The 19,042-nt window shown below is 38.6% G+C and overlaps 1 protein-coding gene and 1 long non-coding RNA gene across 2 annotated transcripts; one reads left to right on the forward strand and one right to left on the reverse strand.

The window, feature by feature from the left end:
• The first annotated feature begins 5,478 nt into the window (after nt 1-5,478).
• Nucleotides 5,479-11,693, forward strand: LOC111571487 (carotenoid-cleaving dioxygenase, mitochondrial). Its single transcript, XM_023274674.3, has 12 exons — nt 5,479-5,552; nt 6,368-6,551; nt 6,631-6,842; nt 6,981-7,096; nt 7,317-7,419; nt 7,554-7,682; nt 8,300-8,460; nt 8,558-8,725; nt 9,764-9,901; nt 10,304-10,486; nt 10,630-10,740; nt 10,913-11,693. The coding sequence occupies exons 1-12, from the start codon at nt 5,516-5,518 to the stop codon at nt 11,027-11,029; spliced, it is 1,659 nt and encodes a 552-aa protein (XP_023130442.3). The 5' UTR covers nt 5,479-5,515; the 3' UTR covers nt 11,030-11,693.
• A 1,893-nt stretch (nt 11,694-13,586) lies between these two features.
• LOC111571490 (uncharacterized) lies at nt 13,587-15,325 on the reverse strand. The gene is made up of 3 exons (XR_002746380.3): nt 15,189-15,325; nt 14,997-15,073; nt 13,587-13,639 (listed from the first exon to the last, which is right to left on the reverse strand). It is a non-coding gene; the product is annotated as an uncharacterized LOC111571490 (long non-coding RNA).
• Between the last annotated feature and the right edge of the window lie 3,717 nt (nt 15,326-19,042).

Here is a 19,042-nt window from a genome sequence, read left to right on the forward strand (position 1 = left end):
TTGGTGATAGAAGCTCACAGGACAACAGCTTCAAGCACAGCTTAATAATGGTCGTAGTGAGAAGTCTCAGTTTCAACTGTGAAGAGAAGACTTGGAGTTGCAGGTTTGACAGGTGGAGTTGCAGCAAGAAAGTCATGCTAAGACGTCAGAATAAGAAAAAGAGGCCTGCCTGGGCCATGAAAAACCACCAATGGACTACTGAAGACTGGAAGAAGGTATTATGGACTGATGAATCAAAATTTGTAATCTTTGGTTCATCACGCCAGATTTTTGTATACCATCCAGTAGGAGAAAGGATGGTTCCTCGGTGTGTGACATCAACTGTCAAACATAAAGGAAGTGTGATGGTCTGTGGCTGTTTTACTGGATCCAGGGTCAGTGACTTGTACAGAGTGAGAGGAACCCTGAACCAAAGCGTGTGTTCATCTGTTATATCTGCCAAAGGTGGCTACTTTAATCAGTCAAAAGTTTAGAATAAATTTTGGTTTCAATGTAGATTTGTTTTCACTTCATTTGTTTATTTGTTCTATGCTTTCATTTCAGAGTACAATGAGATATTAACATGCATAATGTCCAATAAAAAAAAAAAAAAAAAAAAAGGAAAATTTGGGGTTTTACAAAACTTTTGACCGGCAGTGTAGCTTTACCCTACTTGCATTTAATAGTGCCCTTTGGCTTCCAATTTATGGGTTAAAAGAGGACATGCTGAGAAAAATAATATTTACAAGATAATGGTTCACTAATGATTCTGTACTGTCTATAAATGAATTCCATTTTCAGAGTCCCTGGTGTGTTGGCCGTACACATGCAGCTGTCTGCCACCAGAGGGTTCAAATGAGCTCAAACACTGGAATCTTAATAAGTAACTGCTTTCTTTTCACTCTGTTGACATTTACCATCCCACAAACTGTAGGTGCAGGTTTTGTTTGAGAACTGGGGTGGGGACACATCAAGCGATGCGTATGAGGTTCCTACCCGAGGAAAATTTTGAGGATCAAATCTTTAATTTCCTGAATTTTAGTGAACTTTTTTTGCATCAGTTTATGATGGAAACATATTAATGCAAAAGAAAACAAATTTGTGGAACCAGGGGGCAGTTCAATATGTAACACAGTAATACTCTTAGGTTTTATGCCTGGCCTTCAAATATTTATTCTCTTGCAGATCCGTTTATTTCTACCGTGCTGAGTCAATGCACAAATACAGGCATGATTTCTTCTTCTTTCCTCTGTGTGTTTTATTTGGAACATAAATCCCTGTAAATGTGCACGTGACACCTTTAAACATCACTGATGAATGATCTGAATGATCTGAATGATATGAACCTGCTAGGTTCAGCCAACATATCAGATCAAAGCTAGAACAAAAGCAATCACTACAGAGGCAGTATAAAAGGATAATTTATGCTTAAGTAATCACTTGGCCACAAACCTATAACATCAAACTTCAACCACAAAAGTAGCAACAGACAGCTTGACCAAAGAAAAAGGTTGAGCATCGACCAAGAGGTGTGTTATACAATCTGAGCCTGGTTAGAGAATTGACAGTGAGGAGGAGTCAGACCTGTGGCTGCTTTCACTGAAGTCATACATGATAAGATATTCACCTAAAGCATTACAAACAGCACATACATTAACTTTGTTTCCTTTAACTAATTGTTTGGACTTTCTGACCTGCAACTGTACAGTTTTAGTTTTGTTCTCATCACTCTTACCAGCCTCGCTCAGCATAAAACAGCAGTATAACTAATGAACATAGTGAGGTATTTTATTTTTGGAACTAGTGGAGACTACAAATATTGCTGCAGGGGGAGTGAATATGGAACCAACATTTGTCTGGTACACAGCGTGATGGCCTCAAATGAGTTCTAGTATGGCTGCTGGACCTGTAAACAAGCAGCCATTTACTAACAATACATACATTTAAAACTGATTTATGACTTTTAGCTGCCCCCAACTTACCAAAACATGAAATGTATCTAACCTCTAATATGAGTCCAGAAATTATATTAACATAAACAACATGGTATGTGATGAACATACAGCTATTAACTGTGGAATCAGAAATAAACATAAGAAACTAGGATCAACTACAACACTGTAAATTCCATATAGTATATGGAGCCAATTACATCATTTCATGGGTGGTGACCTGGACCTAATGAGGCCCTAAGTGTGATAAGACTTCCTTACGGTGAAACATTTTATAGGAATGTTGAACTTTTGGTAACCTCGGTCAGACCTGTCAGAAGAGATATGAATTACCTTAATAACAGCCCACACCGCAATAAGCTGTAAACCAGCTACGTGCATGTCTGTGCATTGGAACCTATCCTTACACACACTGCTGGAACATAAAACATTAGGAATGACTTTCTCTTGCAGGACCTTGATATAAACACACATTGTTGACGAAAAAAGAAGCATGAACATGAATTACACATCAAATCCCTTAGTCACTGTTGCAAACAATGTCCAACTCACAACGCTAGGAACAGCATAATGACTGTGTCCATGTCTTTTAACTGAAGATAATGGTAATCTTGCACACAGATGCCACACTTTAACAATAAAGACAAATGTTCAAACTGGTGTGTCTGGATTCATCAGCCCCTATCCCATTTACAACATGCTAAATGTGGTTTCTTTAGGGTATGCCTATGAGTATAAGCAAGGTCAAGGATGTCAGAATCAACCCTCCAACAGACCTCCCTCCAACCCCCACCCCTTCCCCGGGTGGATCAATGGAGAACTTAGTGTACACAGTCAAGTTCATTCTGCGGGCATGCAGGGGTCGAAGATACCAGCACCTGGTTGACTGGAAGGGTTATCGTCCAGGGAAATGATAAGCAGATGTCCCACTTTTCCTTAGTCCTTTGCCAGATTGTCTTTGTTCAGTTTCTTAAGACTCTATGACAGGGGTGTCAAACACAAGACCCGCGGGCCAAAACCGGCCCTCTAGAGGGTCCAATCCGGCCCACGACGTTGTAAAGTGTAAAAATGACAGAGAAGAAGACATTAACTGCAAATTGTAAATTTCTAAAACTGTAAATTTACAGTAATTTCTACACCATAACAAGTTGTTTTGATCATAGAAGAAAATACTACATTGTTCATTGTTCTTTTGTCGTTTTGTGTCTCATTTTTGTAATACTTTGTCTTGCTTTTGGTCTTTTTTTTGTCTGACTTCTGTCTTGTTTTTGTTTTGTGTTTCCTTTTTGTCTTGCTTGTGCTTTTTGTTTCATTTTTGTAATTTTGCATTTCGCTTTATTTGTTGTTTTGTGAAGTCTTGTTTTTGTTGCTCTTTTGTCTTTCTTGACTTTTGTCATTTTGACTATAAAGTAAAATACTATATCATTCAGTACCAGATACCTGTGACTGAATGTTTTGTTCCTTTGCAGACACTCTGTGATTTGTAAGTTGTAATGTGTAAATGATAAACTAAGGCTTAATATTGTTGAAACCCAACTTCCTTTTCTTAAGAAATTTCAGGTTGTTCATAATGTTTTGTAAAAAGATAACTCCTTAAATGTGAATATTTTCAGATCCTGCCTTTTTGCACTAAAACAATAGAAAAATTTGGAGAGATTTGTAGGATATTATGGTGTGATTTAACTGGTCTGGACCACTTGAGTTCAAATTGGACTGAATGTGGCCCCTGATCTAAAATGAGTTTGACACCCCTGCTCTATGATGTTTTCAATATGTTAGCAAGGAGTCTTGTTTAAGGCAATGCAACCTGCCTCTAAAGGACAATGGAAAATCCAGTATTTCATCTTTGGAAATATTAAAATTTATTCAATAAAATTGAAATTTCATTGTATAAATACAATATAAAAATGATCAAAATGTGATGTGCTATTTGATGATGCTTTGGTTCTTTCGTAAAATATGAAGCTAATCTAACTGAAGACATTGAGTAAATAAACACACTCCTAGTTTCATAAACAGTAAGAAGCTCTCATTGACATCACCTTCCTGAGTCTGATTTTAAGCAAGCAGAACTGGTCTCTTTTACGTGTTACTTTGGTCCCTCAACATCCACAGTTTCCCCTGGTTTCAAAGTATTATACTCCTTCTCATTTCTACACAGTAGAGGTGTACTGTGGGGCAGGGGCAGAGACAAGGGGCAGCCACAGCACCACTGACTGTTATATTGGCCTTGTATGACCAGAGCACAATGGGCCAAGGTGCAGCTCATGAACCTGATGATCCTCCATCCAGCCTCTGCAAAACGCTTAGACTGTGGAGGGTCGTTGCAAGAGTTACATAACAAAAAGGTTACTATGTAAGTTCCAGTTCACCTTACTGGACCAAAAAAATTAGCTTAAGAAAAAAAAAACATTGCTGCTGGATAGCTCAGTGACTAGCAACCCTGACGTTGGTCCAAGAAGTCAATGGTTCAGATATCAGTCAAGGTGCAGTTGTACAGTGAGGACCCTTGGGCAAGGTCCTTAGTGCTGCCCTGCCTACCCACCTTGTATCTACTCTCAGATGTTGCTTTGGATAAAAGCTTCTGCTAAATGAAACTGTAAATTGAACATTTTGCCACCATTTTGAGTAATGGTCTCAGCCTGGCCAGCCCTACAAAATGGTCAGGCTCCACCACTGACTGCAGGGGATGTAAGCAGTAAAGTTTGCTTCCACCGTGGCCCTGTAAAAAGACAAACTGCTCTATTGCTCTCTATGTTCATGCATGCTGATATAGATAACACAAAGTGAGAGCTGATAAATATTTTTCAGGAAAAAATGAAGATAATTGCTGAGCTTCAGCCTTGAAGAGCCCAAACTTGTCAGGATCCCAGCAATTACACAGTCAATGGGTTTATATTAAATACACAGTATAGGGTACAAACAGTGAATTATTTCCCATCTATTAACAGCAGTGCCCATAGACAGCCCTACTTTCACGTCTATGCAATTACTACTTACTGTATATATTGAATTTAGATTCTGCAGTACCCATGACCTGCAACCTTTGTGTGAAAGTACACTGAGCAAACCTTCATCACAGACTCTCTCTGTGCTCCCACAGAAATCACCAAATGAATAGCAAACCCCTGTATGGACAGCATACTTTGTTGAATCATAATGTAAGAGCAAATTTTCAGCGCTTATTTTAGTACCGTTCCAGATAAACTCAAAGGGAAAATCCCAGATAGCAAGAAAACATTCTCAAGTGCTATCATTATTTCAGAAACAGAAGTTTTCAGTAACAAATATTCCATTTAGTTTCAATTGATTTATCTAGTTAATTAGCCACAACAATAAAACTGGAACAAAGAACTACTGGAAAAAAAACAGCTGATTAGACACTCTTTAGTGACTATATCTGTGAAGATGTCACCACATATCCATTGGTCAATGTGTACTTCTGTTGTAAAGGCTTATCATTACCATTGTACACTGACTGTTTCTAGGGGGCGTCACAGTCTGGAGGATAGTATAAAGCTGAGAGTCAGCCTTTGCAAAACAGCACCACAGAGACTTCAGCTGCAGGAGACGGAGCTAACGCCATGGACACCATCACACATCAGAAGAAGGGTGCCTCAGGTAAGTATTTAATTCTAACAGCTTTGCACACTTTAACTCCAGTTATTTTGCTTAATAAATAATAACACCTGCTGTGAGAAAAGGTAGAAAAATAAAGGTGCTAACTGAAACCAGAGGTGGTTCTTCACAGTGATGGCAAAGAAGACCCATTTTTCATTCCAAGAATTCTTTAGCAAAAGGTGCTTTAAAGAAATCCCTAAGTTGCCTCAACTGACCATCAAAAAATGGTTTGTTTAGGCACTATAAATCCCAGACTGCTTAGAGAACTTTTTAACCAAAAAAGGCTCTATAAGAAACCATTTTCAAGACAGTCAGTTGTGAACCCACTTGGCTCTATTTTGATAACACGACTTAAAAATCATTTATGCCATTTTTAGGATAAAAAGTCAAATGTAAGAATTTGCAGCATTTCTGGGTCTTCCTTATACTACATTTGATATTTTGGGTCCAAGACTGTTGTCAGAAAGAACAACATATTACATACTCTGGTAAACTGTGATGAGCTTTTTTCACTGTTTTCTGATATTTTATAGACCTTATGATTAATGGGTAATAAAAATATATATATTTTAGTTGCAGTTCTAATTTGATGCTAATACTTGCCACCAAACCCATTAACTCCAATAAATATGAAGAATCTTCAGTACTTTAAAGAACCACATAAAGTAAGTTAAGAACCATCTACCAAAATAAGGGGTTCTTTAACTGGTGATAGCACTTTGAAGACTAACAGAGCATTCTGAAGAACCACTTGAGAACCATTATTTTTCTGAGAGTACTTTGGATCTACAAAGCTTTCTAACTTTTTTCCATAGCACTCAGAAAGAACATCAGCCACTTCACAGATGTGAGCGGTCTGCCTTGCATTGAGAAGCTTGTGTGCTCGGTGGAGGACACCCCCGAGCCCATCAGCACCAGAATCAGTGGAACAATCCCAGAATGGATCAATGGGAACTTCTTGAGAAACGGGCCGGGGAAGTTTGAGATTGGAGACCAGAAGTGAGTAAGACAATGCAAAGTGTAAAGCATCAACAGCACAAAACTAACGCCTTTTGGCTGGTCCCTCCTTTCCCATAAGGTTCAACCACTGGTTTGATGGTATGGCTCTCCTGCACCAGTTCAAGATATCCAATGGGCAGGTGACCTACAAAAGCCGCTTCCTGTCCAGTGACAGTTACCAATCCAATAAGGAGTACAACCGCATTACTGTGTCTGAGTTTGGGACTACCACCATGCCAGACCCCTGCAAAAACTTCTTCCAGCGCTTTCTGTCAAGATTTGAACTACCAAGTGAGTATTTTGTCACGCTGCATGAAAACAAACAACATTCCTAATGCAGTCATATGTGATTTGAATGTGCAGCAGCTTTGACTGCTGTACTTTGAGGTTAACTTCCACATATGATTGACAACTTCTCCTTTCCTTTAGAGCCAACAGATAATGCCAATGTGAGCTTTGTGACCTACAAAGGTGATTACTATGTCAGCACAGAAACTAATGTTATGCACATGGTGGACCCTGAGACACTGGAGTCAATTAAAAAGGTAACATTTTGATGAATGTATTTATACAATGTGTAGTTGTGGTTTTATTGGCATGTGATAAGGCAAGCCACAGATAAGTGAAATATAACCTGGCTTTATTATCAACTCAAAGGCTACTGCCACACCCTACTGTATCATAAACAGAGGATTAAAACTATAAAATAGACAACAAAGTGTCACAAAAGCCATGGTGTTATTTACACTCATATAATTGTATTAGGTGGACTGGAGCAAATTCATTGCTGTGAATGGAGCGACTGCCCACCCCCACACTGACCCTGATGGAACAACATACAACATGGGGAATTCCTACACCAGTAAAGGTACTCTAGAAACATCAAATCACAGTACTGACAAAGCACAGGAGTCTGTATATTATGAGAGAAGTGTGCAGAACAGCAACACTGCTCCTTGTGTGTCTGATAGCCTTCATGAAGGATTTAAATTATCTCGGCAGGAGCTTTCTACAACATCATCCGAGTGCCCCCAACCAAGGAAACAGAAGGGGAGACCTTGGAGGGAGCCACAGTGCTGTGCTCAATTCCTTCAGTGGACAAAACCAAACCCTCCTACTACCACAGCTTTGGTGAACAGAATTCTCATATCAAAGCCCTCATTGCTGTCATCCTTGTGCCGTGACTGCAGATTAATTTATCATAGATGGATTCATTCTTTGTTTGTAATCTACCAAGAAAATTGAAGATTTACTAACCCTGTTAAGCTGATCGGGTAATGGCCAGACATGACCAATCCACATTAACTACAGTGCCTATAAAAAGCAGTGGAGGTCTCAAAAAAGACTCTTTCATGTCAAAGTGAATACCAGTTTATACAAAGTAATGTCAAGTAATGAACATGATCCAGTATTTAAACGCAGTAACAGGAGGAACATTCAAGCTGCTGAATACTTTTGATAGGCACTGTACACTTCATTCTTGCCACACAAGTCAGTGTTTCAAATGTCAGCCACATCATTAAGTTACAGCTGGCTGCTGACTCAGTTTTAGTAGAAGAATGTTTAAGGCTGCAGAAAATGATTCTACTTAGACCATGTAATGAGATTTTGACAATTTTCTGCTGGAAGCTGGAAATATGACGCTGAAGCATTTTTTCACTATTTTACCCCTGATAAATGACAGAAAGACTTTTTCAATTATCCTCGGTTTTGGTTTTTCATAATAACATTTTCTCAATCCATTATAGCAATGTCTGAGAACTACGTGGTGTTCATTGAACAACCCATCAAGATGAACCTGTTGAAGATTGTCACAGGCAAGCTGACAGGAAAAAGCATCAGGGATGGCTTTTCCTGGGACCCCAACCTCAACACTGTCTTCCACCTGATTCACAAACAAACTGGCAAGGTACAACTTGAATACAGACCTTGAATTCTCTTAAGTGCAGTCTTTTCAGTATGCTTGTAATGAATGTAAAACATTTTCATTCCTGTTCATGTTTCAGGTAAGCAACATCAAGTATCTTGCCAAGCCACTGTCAACCTTCCACCAGATTAACGCATATGAGGAGGACGGCTTCTTGATAATGGATATGTGTGCTTCAGATGACGGCCAGGCAATTGAGGCCTATAACATCCAGAACTTGCGCAAGTCTGGAGAAGCCCTTGATGATGTAAGCATGATAAGTAAAGTTCACTGGCGATGGTAGGCCACTGTAACATTTAATCACGAAGTTAGACTACCAGCAATTAAGATTAGAGGTATGAACATCATTTTGACAAGTCATAAGTACACTGTGAATAGTCTGAATATTTCAGATACCTACAATGTCATTCTGATTGGTCAAAATAACAGTTAGAGATATCCATAACTCAGTTCTGACTATTCAGAATAATAGCTGCGGACATCTCAGACACCATTATGAGTAACTTGAATTGCTGTACAAGACGCTGCTCATGCGAAGCTTCAAAATGGATACTGGTCCAAAAAAGCATTCTGAACACTTAACAAAACCAGAAGCAGCTGTTGTGGTGGATAAGATCTTTATGCGATGCCACGAAAAAGGAAGAGTTCATCAACACGGAATGTGTGGACAACAAGATCTCTGTTCATTTGTTCATTTGAAACTTGTAGTCGAAATTGCCAGAACTTTGGCCTCAGGCTTCTCTAAATCAGTAGCAAAATGAAGAAAAAGCAAGTCATCCTACCGTAACTTCCACTGTAACTACAGACATCTGCAATCTCATCTCCCCTTCAAAACACTAATTCAAGATATCTGCAATTTCATATTGACTGGTTAAAACACAATTTAAGGTATCTGAGAACATAGATATCTTGTAGTAGAACTGAAGATATTCTGAACTACAATTAGAATGAAACTGAAATAAAAACTAATCATACTCAGCTGTAGATACCCACAATTCACACTGTGGATATATGCTGCTCGACTGTGGATCGGTGTAATGACAAACACGATAAAAGTGAAGTCATTTGTCTGTGGAAGACTGACGTCATTATCTGAAATTTTCTTTTTCATTAGGAAGAACAGAATTATGCATATGTACAATACTTATCAGGTGTAGCTACTAAATAACAAAATGGCTTGCTGGAAGTACCATCTACTTTATCTAAACAGAGATGTAATTCAAGTGAAGTGCTTGACTTCCTCTTTGGTTTGTTGACGTTGACATCGTCCTTATCTCCTTATCAGGTGTACAACACCTTGTGTCGAGTGTTCCCTCGCCGCTTCGTGCTGCCTCTCAATGTGGACAGTGATACACTCTATGACCAGAACTTGATTGACCGGCCCAGCAGCACAGCCACGTCTGTAAGAATTGGCAAAAACAAGGTACAAAGCCAACAGGATCTACAAGTATCAACACTCTGGAAACTGTAAAATGCATTTCTGTCAAACAAGTCTTTTGCAGGTGTTCAGTAAAAATGTCAACTCTGACTGATAGCATTAACTAACATTTGACAACTCATAACATTGGTTAACGAAGCTGAACTACTTGCAGGAAAGATACTCTGTCTTGAAAACATACACGTTTATGAGCATAAAACTAGGGCTTATGCAGTCACGGTAAAAAAAAATCTCAGTGGTATTTGAGCAGAAAACTGAAAGACAAATTCTCATGACACAAGACTTTCATTTAGTTTGCTCAAAAGGGGCACAAGACAGTATCTTTAAAGTGTTGTACTCTAACTGCAAAATTTCCCTGACTATCATCCATGTCGCTCCTTTGTGCAGGTGTTCTGTACTCATGAAGATCTCCACAGGGAAGATCTCCATCAATATGGAGGTCTGGAGTTCCCTCAGATCAACTATGGCAAGTACAACACCCATCCCTACCGCTACTTCTATGGCTGCGGCTTCAGACACCTTGTAGGGGACACCCTGATCAAGATGGACCTCCAGGGCAAACACATGAAGGTACGCTGTAACATCATGCCAAAAAAATACAAACAAAAAAACAAAACAGATACAAACATAACTTGCCTATAGTACCTGTTGAAGATCAATATCATATCTTAACATTGTAAGATTTTGAATGTAACTAAATTATTTTCTTGCAGGTGTGGGATCATCCTGGTCTGTATCCCTCTGAACCAGTCTTCGTTCCCTCCCCTAATGCTACAGAGGAGGACGATGGTGTTATCTTGTCTGTGGTCATCACTCCAAATAAGGTGAGTACAGTACAGCACTTTGTTTTAAAAAAAATCACCATCCATCCTGTTGATTCTGAAAACCTACGCAGCAGCAGTTCAGGGGGAAACTGTGGGATATTGGGGCACACTTTGGTGCCTCTCTTTAATCAACACTAAATAATTCTTTGTCCCTGTGTCTATATTTATCCAGGACAAGAGTACATTCCTTCTGGTTTTAGATGCCAAGACGTTTGAGGAGCTGGGCAGGGCTGAGGTACCTGTCAACATTCCCTATGGTTTCCACGGGACATTCAGTTCTGCTGCATAGACTTGTGAGGAGGCAAAGAATGACCTGAGATAAACAGACCTGCATTTTGAGATCACGACAAAAATGTGTTGTACTATTAGAAACACTGGAAACCTCTTGTAAATATTGTTCTAAATCTCTACTTAATACAAAACATTTCCTTTTAAGTATATTTACACTTTAAGGGCTGTGGGTGGGTGAATTTGGGGTTGTGTGGGGGTAAATCAAGGAAACTTCTCTTTTTTGCATCTGCTATGCTATCTGAGTGCATAATAAAAGTTGTTACACAGCAGATTCTGGGCAAGTTCAGCAACGAGTTTTTATGGCATCTTATTCTGGAAGAGTGTGAAACTGATAAGTAAATGCATGCCAGGGCACTTTTTTTTGTTGGAGAAAGCTACGTGTAATTTATTCACAGTAACCTTGTACAAATGTCTATTTGACCTTATTTTCTGAAGAATTTACAAGTTGATGACGTCACTCGAATGTGGCTGCCAATTTTCTTTGCATTGCTTTAATACTTCGTAAATACACTAGTGACCGTGACAAGGAAGACTGTAGTGCAGCAAAGATTTCTCTGAACACATTGTATTTTTCTGTATTCATTGGTTTTGAATAGTGTAGGTAAGTTTCTTCTGTACTTCTCTTCTTTTGGTGTGTGTGTATGAGGAGAGGCCATTTTTTTTTATAAACTTTCTTTTAGTATTTAAAAAAAAAATGGCATTTAGTCAGTTATGTTTAGGTCATATCACAAAATATAAGCCTAGGATGAATAATCATTGGTGAAATTGGGGTTATTTCTGTAGAGAGTTCAAGCAGAATAAATAAAATTCTGTACATATTGTACCTTAAATACAATCAACTTATTACAAAAAACATATGTTTCCTCGTCAATCATTACACAGCACACATTGTAAGAATCTCTGCACTTTTTAGGTATTAATACTAACTGCAGAACGGTTACATGCAGTACACAAACAAGGCTATTCATGAAACTAAAATATATATGTCAGCTACATCACAAAGGTAACGAGCCTTACAGGATACTTAACCCATCAGTTTATCAGAAATTAAAGCCAATGTTTGCCTCAGATGGCTTTTCTTCTCTTTTAGGTAGGAATCCAGGTTTCGAGCTTGGGTCAAAATGCCCTCTAATTCCTTCATCTGGGTGTAATCTGCTGCAGCTCTCTCACTGCAACAAACAATAAAAATTGATGATGAAGCCATGTAGCGATAAAAACATTACACTTAACAAGCAAGCATGTCCCAACGCTTGTGGTGATGAGTTTAAAAGGAGCCTTAATAGGCCACTGTGGCAATTTGACTTTGTGGTGCTCCATAAAAGGCAGACTTTTCTGGATTTACAGTATCTCTGGGGATCTGTAACATCTGCACTCAACTTCTCTTTTTCCAGAAAAGAAGTGAGTCTATATAATTTAAATTATGTGTTTTTAAATGCTTATGTGGCATCAGCTACAGATGTTAAGCTCATTCTTTTTCCAAATAAGCAACTGAAACTGACTATGTAATTACCTTAACACTTCAGCAAATTTTGAAGCCAGCATACTGATCTCTCTACTTGTGCCTGTAACAAGAAAGCAAAATATCAGGAGGGTGCTGCAAATTTCACTTAGTGACAAAAACGTCGTAACTGATAGCCATATCAGTTCCCTTCATTATTTATTCCAGTATCTTATTTACATAAATGTTAGAAAACAGTGAAAAGTGAACAGTAATTCAGAAACATAGAACCAGGCTACATGTCTGAATGAAGCATTAAAAATATATGTACTTCATTTTTCTATGACTGGGATCGTGAAAATTTCAAATAGAGCAGAAGAGAAGCTAACAGCTGTCAACAGTAATAGGGACGCACACAGTTATTGCAATAGAAGAGCAAATTCAAAGAATTTTTGGAAACAGGATGTGGTTCTAAACTGAGCCTTATCTTGTTTAATTCACATCGCATGCCTACACCTTAGGTGCGGGCATTTTCACTTCCTGTGGTCTCATTTTGAAGTACACAAACTTTGATGCAAGCAATATTCTGACAGACATACCTGCAGCTGTATCCTCAAATGAACAAGCAGACTCCAAAGCAGATGTTTCAGATGGAGGTTTTTTCTTTGATGGTGGAGATTTCTCCTGATTTGCAAGTGTGCATTCCATCTAATGCATTAAGAAAAAGACTGAAAAACCCATCTAGTAGACTATCTACCCCAGCACAGATAAAAGTTATGATAACAGTAAAGCAGTAAAATTAATGTATAATTTCCACAAACGTAGCTTTAATCGTCTCTGGGTTTTGTCTGAACTAAACTTAAAACACTGGCATTATTATTTAGACTTCAACCCAGTTTTCTTGTCAGAATCTGTAAGAAAACTGTACTGACTGAGCTGCCACTGACTCAACAGGATCTCATTTATTGTAAACCACAATGATCATTGCACAAAAAGCATAACTTTTGAGACATGGATAGCCATAACTGACTTGGGAGACTATCCGCAGCTATTCCTACCTCTTGGGAGGTTGTCTGTTGTGGCTCTTTGTTGCTGTTCAGTGCCCTCTTGTTTAATGCTGGTGGCATCAGCTTTGCTTCCTCTGGTGCTGCGTCTCTCAGTTTAGTGATGCTGCAGGTGATGGAATTTGGAACTTAAATTAGAGACAGTTTATCTGTCTGTCAGTACCATTACAGAGGGTTCCAGTATAGTTTGTATTAAAATAGGTCTGGACAGCATGTGTCTATTCCTTTCTGGAAATACTGGAACCTGCCACTATTTCCCAAAGTGTGATTATGAACTTAACGGCAGAATATGATGTTTCATATGTTGTTGTTTTTTTTTTAAAATTCCTTGCACTTTGATAATATCCAAATTACAGATACACCACCACGTGGTGGTTAAAAAAATATACAATGGACCCAACTGACAGTAAGAAACACAAACTGTTTTGTATTTTTTAGTGCTATTTTGGCTGGCAATGAGTTGATCTTGTTAATGATACTGTGACTTGACATTTGTACTAATACTGTGTTAAGTACACAGACCTGTGGCCTACATTATTAAGGTAGCTTGCTGCTTAGATTGGTGATGATGGCATCTGACTGAGTTCAATTAACAATGTCTAAACAAAAGTTAAAATTCATCCACATTTCAAATGGTTGAAAAAAAACTGCACCTCAATAGTTGTCAGAAGAAATCTGAGGGTTTTTTGACAGCTCAGACCGTGTGTGGAGGATATTGCATCAATCTCAATAGTGTTTAAGACAACAACAACAAAAAAAACATTGCTTGCTTACTCACTGGGACAAAACTAAAGAATAAAGTGAAAATTACGAATGGGTTAAGTATGTGATTTGACCTGAATCCAATAGAAATCTTTGGGAGATAGGTGTAGCTATACATTCACCTAGCAAAGACCAGCTGAAAAAAAGAATTTTAGTATCCTCTGTGTGTGTGTGTGCGTGTGTCTACGACTGCTCAAAAGTTTGGGGTCACTTAGAAATGTCCTAATTTTTGAAAGAATTTTTTGTTTTTTTTCAATGAAGACAGCATTAAATGAATCAGAAATCCAATCTAGACATTGCTAATGTGGTAAATGACTATTTTAGCTGGAAACAGCTGATTTTTAATGGAATATCTACATAGGGTTACAGAGGAACATTTCCAGCAACCATCACTCCTCTGTTCTAATGCTGTATTGTGTTCGAGTTAGAAAACTCTTGTGCAATTACGTTAGCACATGAATAAAAGAGTGAGTTTTGATGGAAAACATGAAATTGCCTGAGTGACACACACACACACACGTACAAAATCAGTTGACAAGTGATATTGTGTACTCCTTCTGTTTTTTAGTTAACATGCATTACATTTGACGTCCTTGAGTAGCTAGGTATCTCTTTAGTTGTAGTGCTATTCCTTACTGTTAATAATATAGCTACTGTTATAATCATTTGGCTGAGAAAATGCTGTAAAAACCCAACTTTACCTCAACAGTCAGGTCGGCACTAACAACGAGTCTTCGCATAAACCTCAGTGTCGCTGAGCACAAAAGCTAACATGAAGCTAAAACAAAAGTACATGTTAGCAGGTAAGCTAGCAGCTGTCCTCATGGTTAATATGCTAATTAATAACAACTAGCTAAGTATTTTGTAAAGAAGCATAGCTAGCCTGTACTTACAAGAAATATAAGGTATGTATTTAAGGGATAAATATTTCATATATTCATTTAAAAGATGACAGTAAACTGTCGCTTATTTCGTCGCTAATCTGTGCGCTGACAGTTCAGAGGTTTTCATCGGTTTACGAAAGTCAGAATAACTTTCTGGACAATGCTGCATTCACGGCTGCTGGGAAAGTCAGCATAGAGGGATAGCGCAAGTTAGTGCAAGAGATATATTTTCAGTTCTCTTCAAAGATGGAAACACATTGAAGAATAACTACATTTATATTCTATTTATCAGACAATTTCTACTAAAGTATCGAAGAGCTATAAGAGTTACAGTCCCATTCACGGACACTACTTAGGTTGCTATTTATTTATTGCACAAGTCTCATTTTAAATGAGAGTGATCGCCATGGACATGTGAGGTGTCTCCAGATCTCTTCATATTGCCCAGATGGATTAAATCAATAGGATTATACAAGGGAAGATTAGAAGCACACTGTGAGTAAAGTGGATGAAATGGACGGGATGGAGCTGCTAAGGTGGTGGTTTAACTGCAGATCAATGCTGCTACCCGGTGGCAGCAAAGTGGATTACCTGCGTCTCAAATAAAACCATAAATCAGCAACACGGACCAAAGAAAACACATTCAGGACTGGTTGATGATATGTAATCCAAATAGAAACATACAGTCTGCACTGTATAGGACGTGTCACCCTTTTCTTTTTCTCTCTTGTTTGTTCTTATCTGTCCTCTGTGTGTCTGGCTGTGGACACCTTTTCTGCTTCATGGGAATCACCTGACACATCTGAAATCCATCCACTGATCTCCTGCTGCAGTACCTAAACCCGGGCTCCTTACTCCACTACTCTCTAAGTTTTTCTGCCAATTGCTGTGGTAGTATTGTTGGCCAAAGCCTGTTCATTTCATATTCTTCTTTGTGTTTTGTCGTCAGTCTATCCTGCAAATTCCTTGTACCTGAAGTGTTCAGTAAGCACCCATTTCCACACCAGCCACCAACATGCAACAGTGTCCTGATCTCTGGATTTCTTTACCTGGTTTCTCCCTCTATCACAAAGATTGTTTGCAATAAAACCTTTATCCTTGCCAACTAAGATTCACATTTATGTGAAGAAAAAAACATTTGCCATAACATTATGTCAGTTAATCCAAGCAGTTTTCTTCTTCTCCTTATGTCTCCCTCAGTCGTGGTTTCTTTACAGCAGTTCTGCCATGAAAGTCTGATTCACTCAGTCTTCTCCAACAGTTAATGTTGAGATGTTTCTGCAGTTTAAACTCTGGGAAGCATTGATGTGGCCTCTAATCTGAGCTGCTGTCAGCAGTTGATTTCGGAGTCTGTTAACTATAATAAAGTTCTCTTCTGGAGGATAGGAACTCTTGGCTTTCCTGTCGTGGGTAATCTTCCTAAGAGTCGCTTTTATCCCAGAGTTTGATGATTTTTGCACTTGACAAAACTTTTAAAGTTCTCAAAATTTTCTAGGATGGCTGCCCTTCATGACTTAAAGTACTGACAGACTGCTGTTTCTCAGCATCTGTTATGTAGCTGAGCAGCTCTCAATAAGAAATACTGCAGAAATGGAAGAGTGCTATTAGCTGTATATGAACACTACCATGACACGACACAACTGATGGTCTCAAATGCAAGAAATTCCAGTTTCCTTTTCACATGGAATCTAAAATACAAGAAATATTTTTCTTGTGTACACGTTTCACACTGTACATTTACATAATTTGTATTTTCAGTTTTGTTCTACACTGTAGAAAATAATAAAAAAATAATTAAACCCTAAGAATGTCTAAATGTTTGATCGAAAATTTCGTAAAACTTGTGATCTCAAAGTGTGTCTGTGACTACCCAGGGTCTTCTTTTCCTGTGAACTTAGTTGCAGCATGTAGATTAGATAACACTTATTATTGGAATCGCAATGTGAAAAATGTGACATTTTTAATATGAACAGTAAACGTCCCATAATCCTGATCGGTGTTGCAGGAGTGTGCTGTGTTTTTACATTAGAAATACAGTAAGACCTGCTGCATGGATGGCATAAGCAGATGGTTAAGTGGCTTGTGTTTCCAGCTGTTCCAGACCACGTTGCTCTGCTGGGAACTAGTGAAAAAACAGACCATCTGCTCTCACTGCAGGTGTAAACTGTTGACTTCTTTACAGTCCCAAATTCACAGGCCTGCTGTTAGTCAGAATGGCCAAGTGAAATCTCCAGCTTGGTCTGAATCAAACAGAGGGGAATTAGTCAGTCACACTGATAGCTGCTTACTGTTAACAGTTTTTTTCTGGACCAAAGGTAGCACAAAGACTTGTTTGCAAGGTTAAAACAAGCTTTATTGTGGACAGTCTTTGAACCCAGAGATGAGGAGGTTGTGGTGAGTGGATGGAGTGGGGATCCTGGAGTGTGTGACTACTGATGACTGCTAACTGAGTGTGGTGTGTGGCTTTATGAGTATGCATCTGTTTTGAGACAGAGAAGGTGAATGTGGCATCTGACACGGTGAGTTGCAGGCTGGAGCTTGTTGGCAAGGAGACAACCAGAGCAGACTGGAACCTGAGACACAAAGAAGCTGCAGGTCAGAGTGAGCAGAGTTTGGCTGCCAATCCTGCCACAGCAACAGGCAGAACAACGTGGCGACGAGTGGAGCGATGAGCCACGGTTAAAATACTGCAGGTATTAGTGGTATCAGTGGAGTGTTCTCAGATGTGTCAGGTGATTCTTTGTTCAGGTGAACTAGTGTCCACACCCAGGAACAAACACCCACAGAAGACAAACAATGACATAGAGACAGAAGTAAGCGGGACAAACAAACAGAAAACCAAAGAACTGGAAACAAAAATAATGGCACCATGAACCTGCAGATTGCGGTTACATTTAAGCATGTTTTTTTTGTGTTTCACACAGAACATCAATGTTGATGAAAATATTTTGTTTTGTTAAGTGTTTCAGTAAAATGAATAAAATGTACTACATTGTGTGGTCATTGACAAAACAAGAACTTAACTGGAATTTTCTTATATCAAGTATTTTTTTATTATGTTCATAAGTTTAATAAAACTAGGATTTTTAAGTGTATTTGACTTATTAAGTTCTGACTATTGTACATTTAAGTTGACTGTACTTGAACACATTAAGTTTCTCTGCTGTCAATAACTTAAACCATTTGAGGCAATCACTTGACACAAATGATTTAAGTACAATCAACTTATCCTGGTTTACAGTGTTACACTCGTGCTCAGAGAAAGTGAAACAACTAGGAATTTATTTATTAAGACTAAGCTAATATTTGAGATGTGCTCTCAAAATCTTCTAAAATTAGCATTTGCAGTTTTTATACATCATGACATTCTATGTCTGGCATGCTATCAGAAGCTTCAGTTTGTCATCCATCCATCCATCCATATACATATTTAGATAAAATGGTATATTGATGGATGGCTGGATGGCTGGCTGGATGGATGTATGGATGGATGGATTGTCCTCTGTAGGTTCATGGGGGTGGAGTCTATACCAGCTGACTTAAGGTGAAGTAAAGGTTCATCCTGGACAGGTCAGCAGTCTATCACAGGACTACACATAGAGACAAAGAAAAACACTCACATTCACACCTATGGACTATTTAGAATCACCAGTTAACCTCAGGATGTTTTTGAACTGTGTGAGGAAGCTGGAGAACCTGGAGAAAACTCATGCAGGAAGAACATGCAAACTCCATTCAGAAAGATCCCAGGCCAAGAATTGAACCAGGGACCTTCTGGCAACAGTGTTTACCACCTGAACACTGTGCCGCACTGTAGTTTCAAATATCCTTCTTGATTATATAAAAATTATAATAATATATAC

Source organism: Amphiprion ocellaris, chromosome 7, assembly GCF_022539595.1.
Source record: "Amphiprion ocellaris isolate individual 3 ecotype Okinawa chromosome 7, ASM2253959v1, whole genome shotgun sequence".
NCBI lineage: Eukaryota > Metazoa > Chordata > Actinopteri > Pomacentridae > Amphiprion > Amphiprion ocellaris.

Excerpts from the sequence above, each read along its gene's own strand:
- LOC111571487 (XM_023274674.3), top strand. The coding sequence starts at position 5,516 with ATGGACACCATCACACATCAGAAGAAGGGTGCCTCAG. Across the intron at positions 6,552-6,630 it reads TTTGAGATTGGAGACCAGAA|GTTCAACCACTGGTTTGATG; the intron begins GTGAGTAAGACA and ends CTTTCCCATAAG. Across the intron at positions 7,683-8,299 it reads CTCCTACTACCACAGCTTTG|CAATGTCTGAGAACTACGTG; the intron begins GTGAACAGAATT and ends AATCCATTATAG.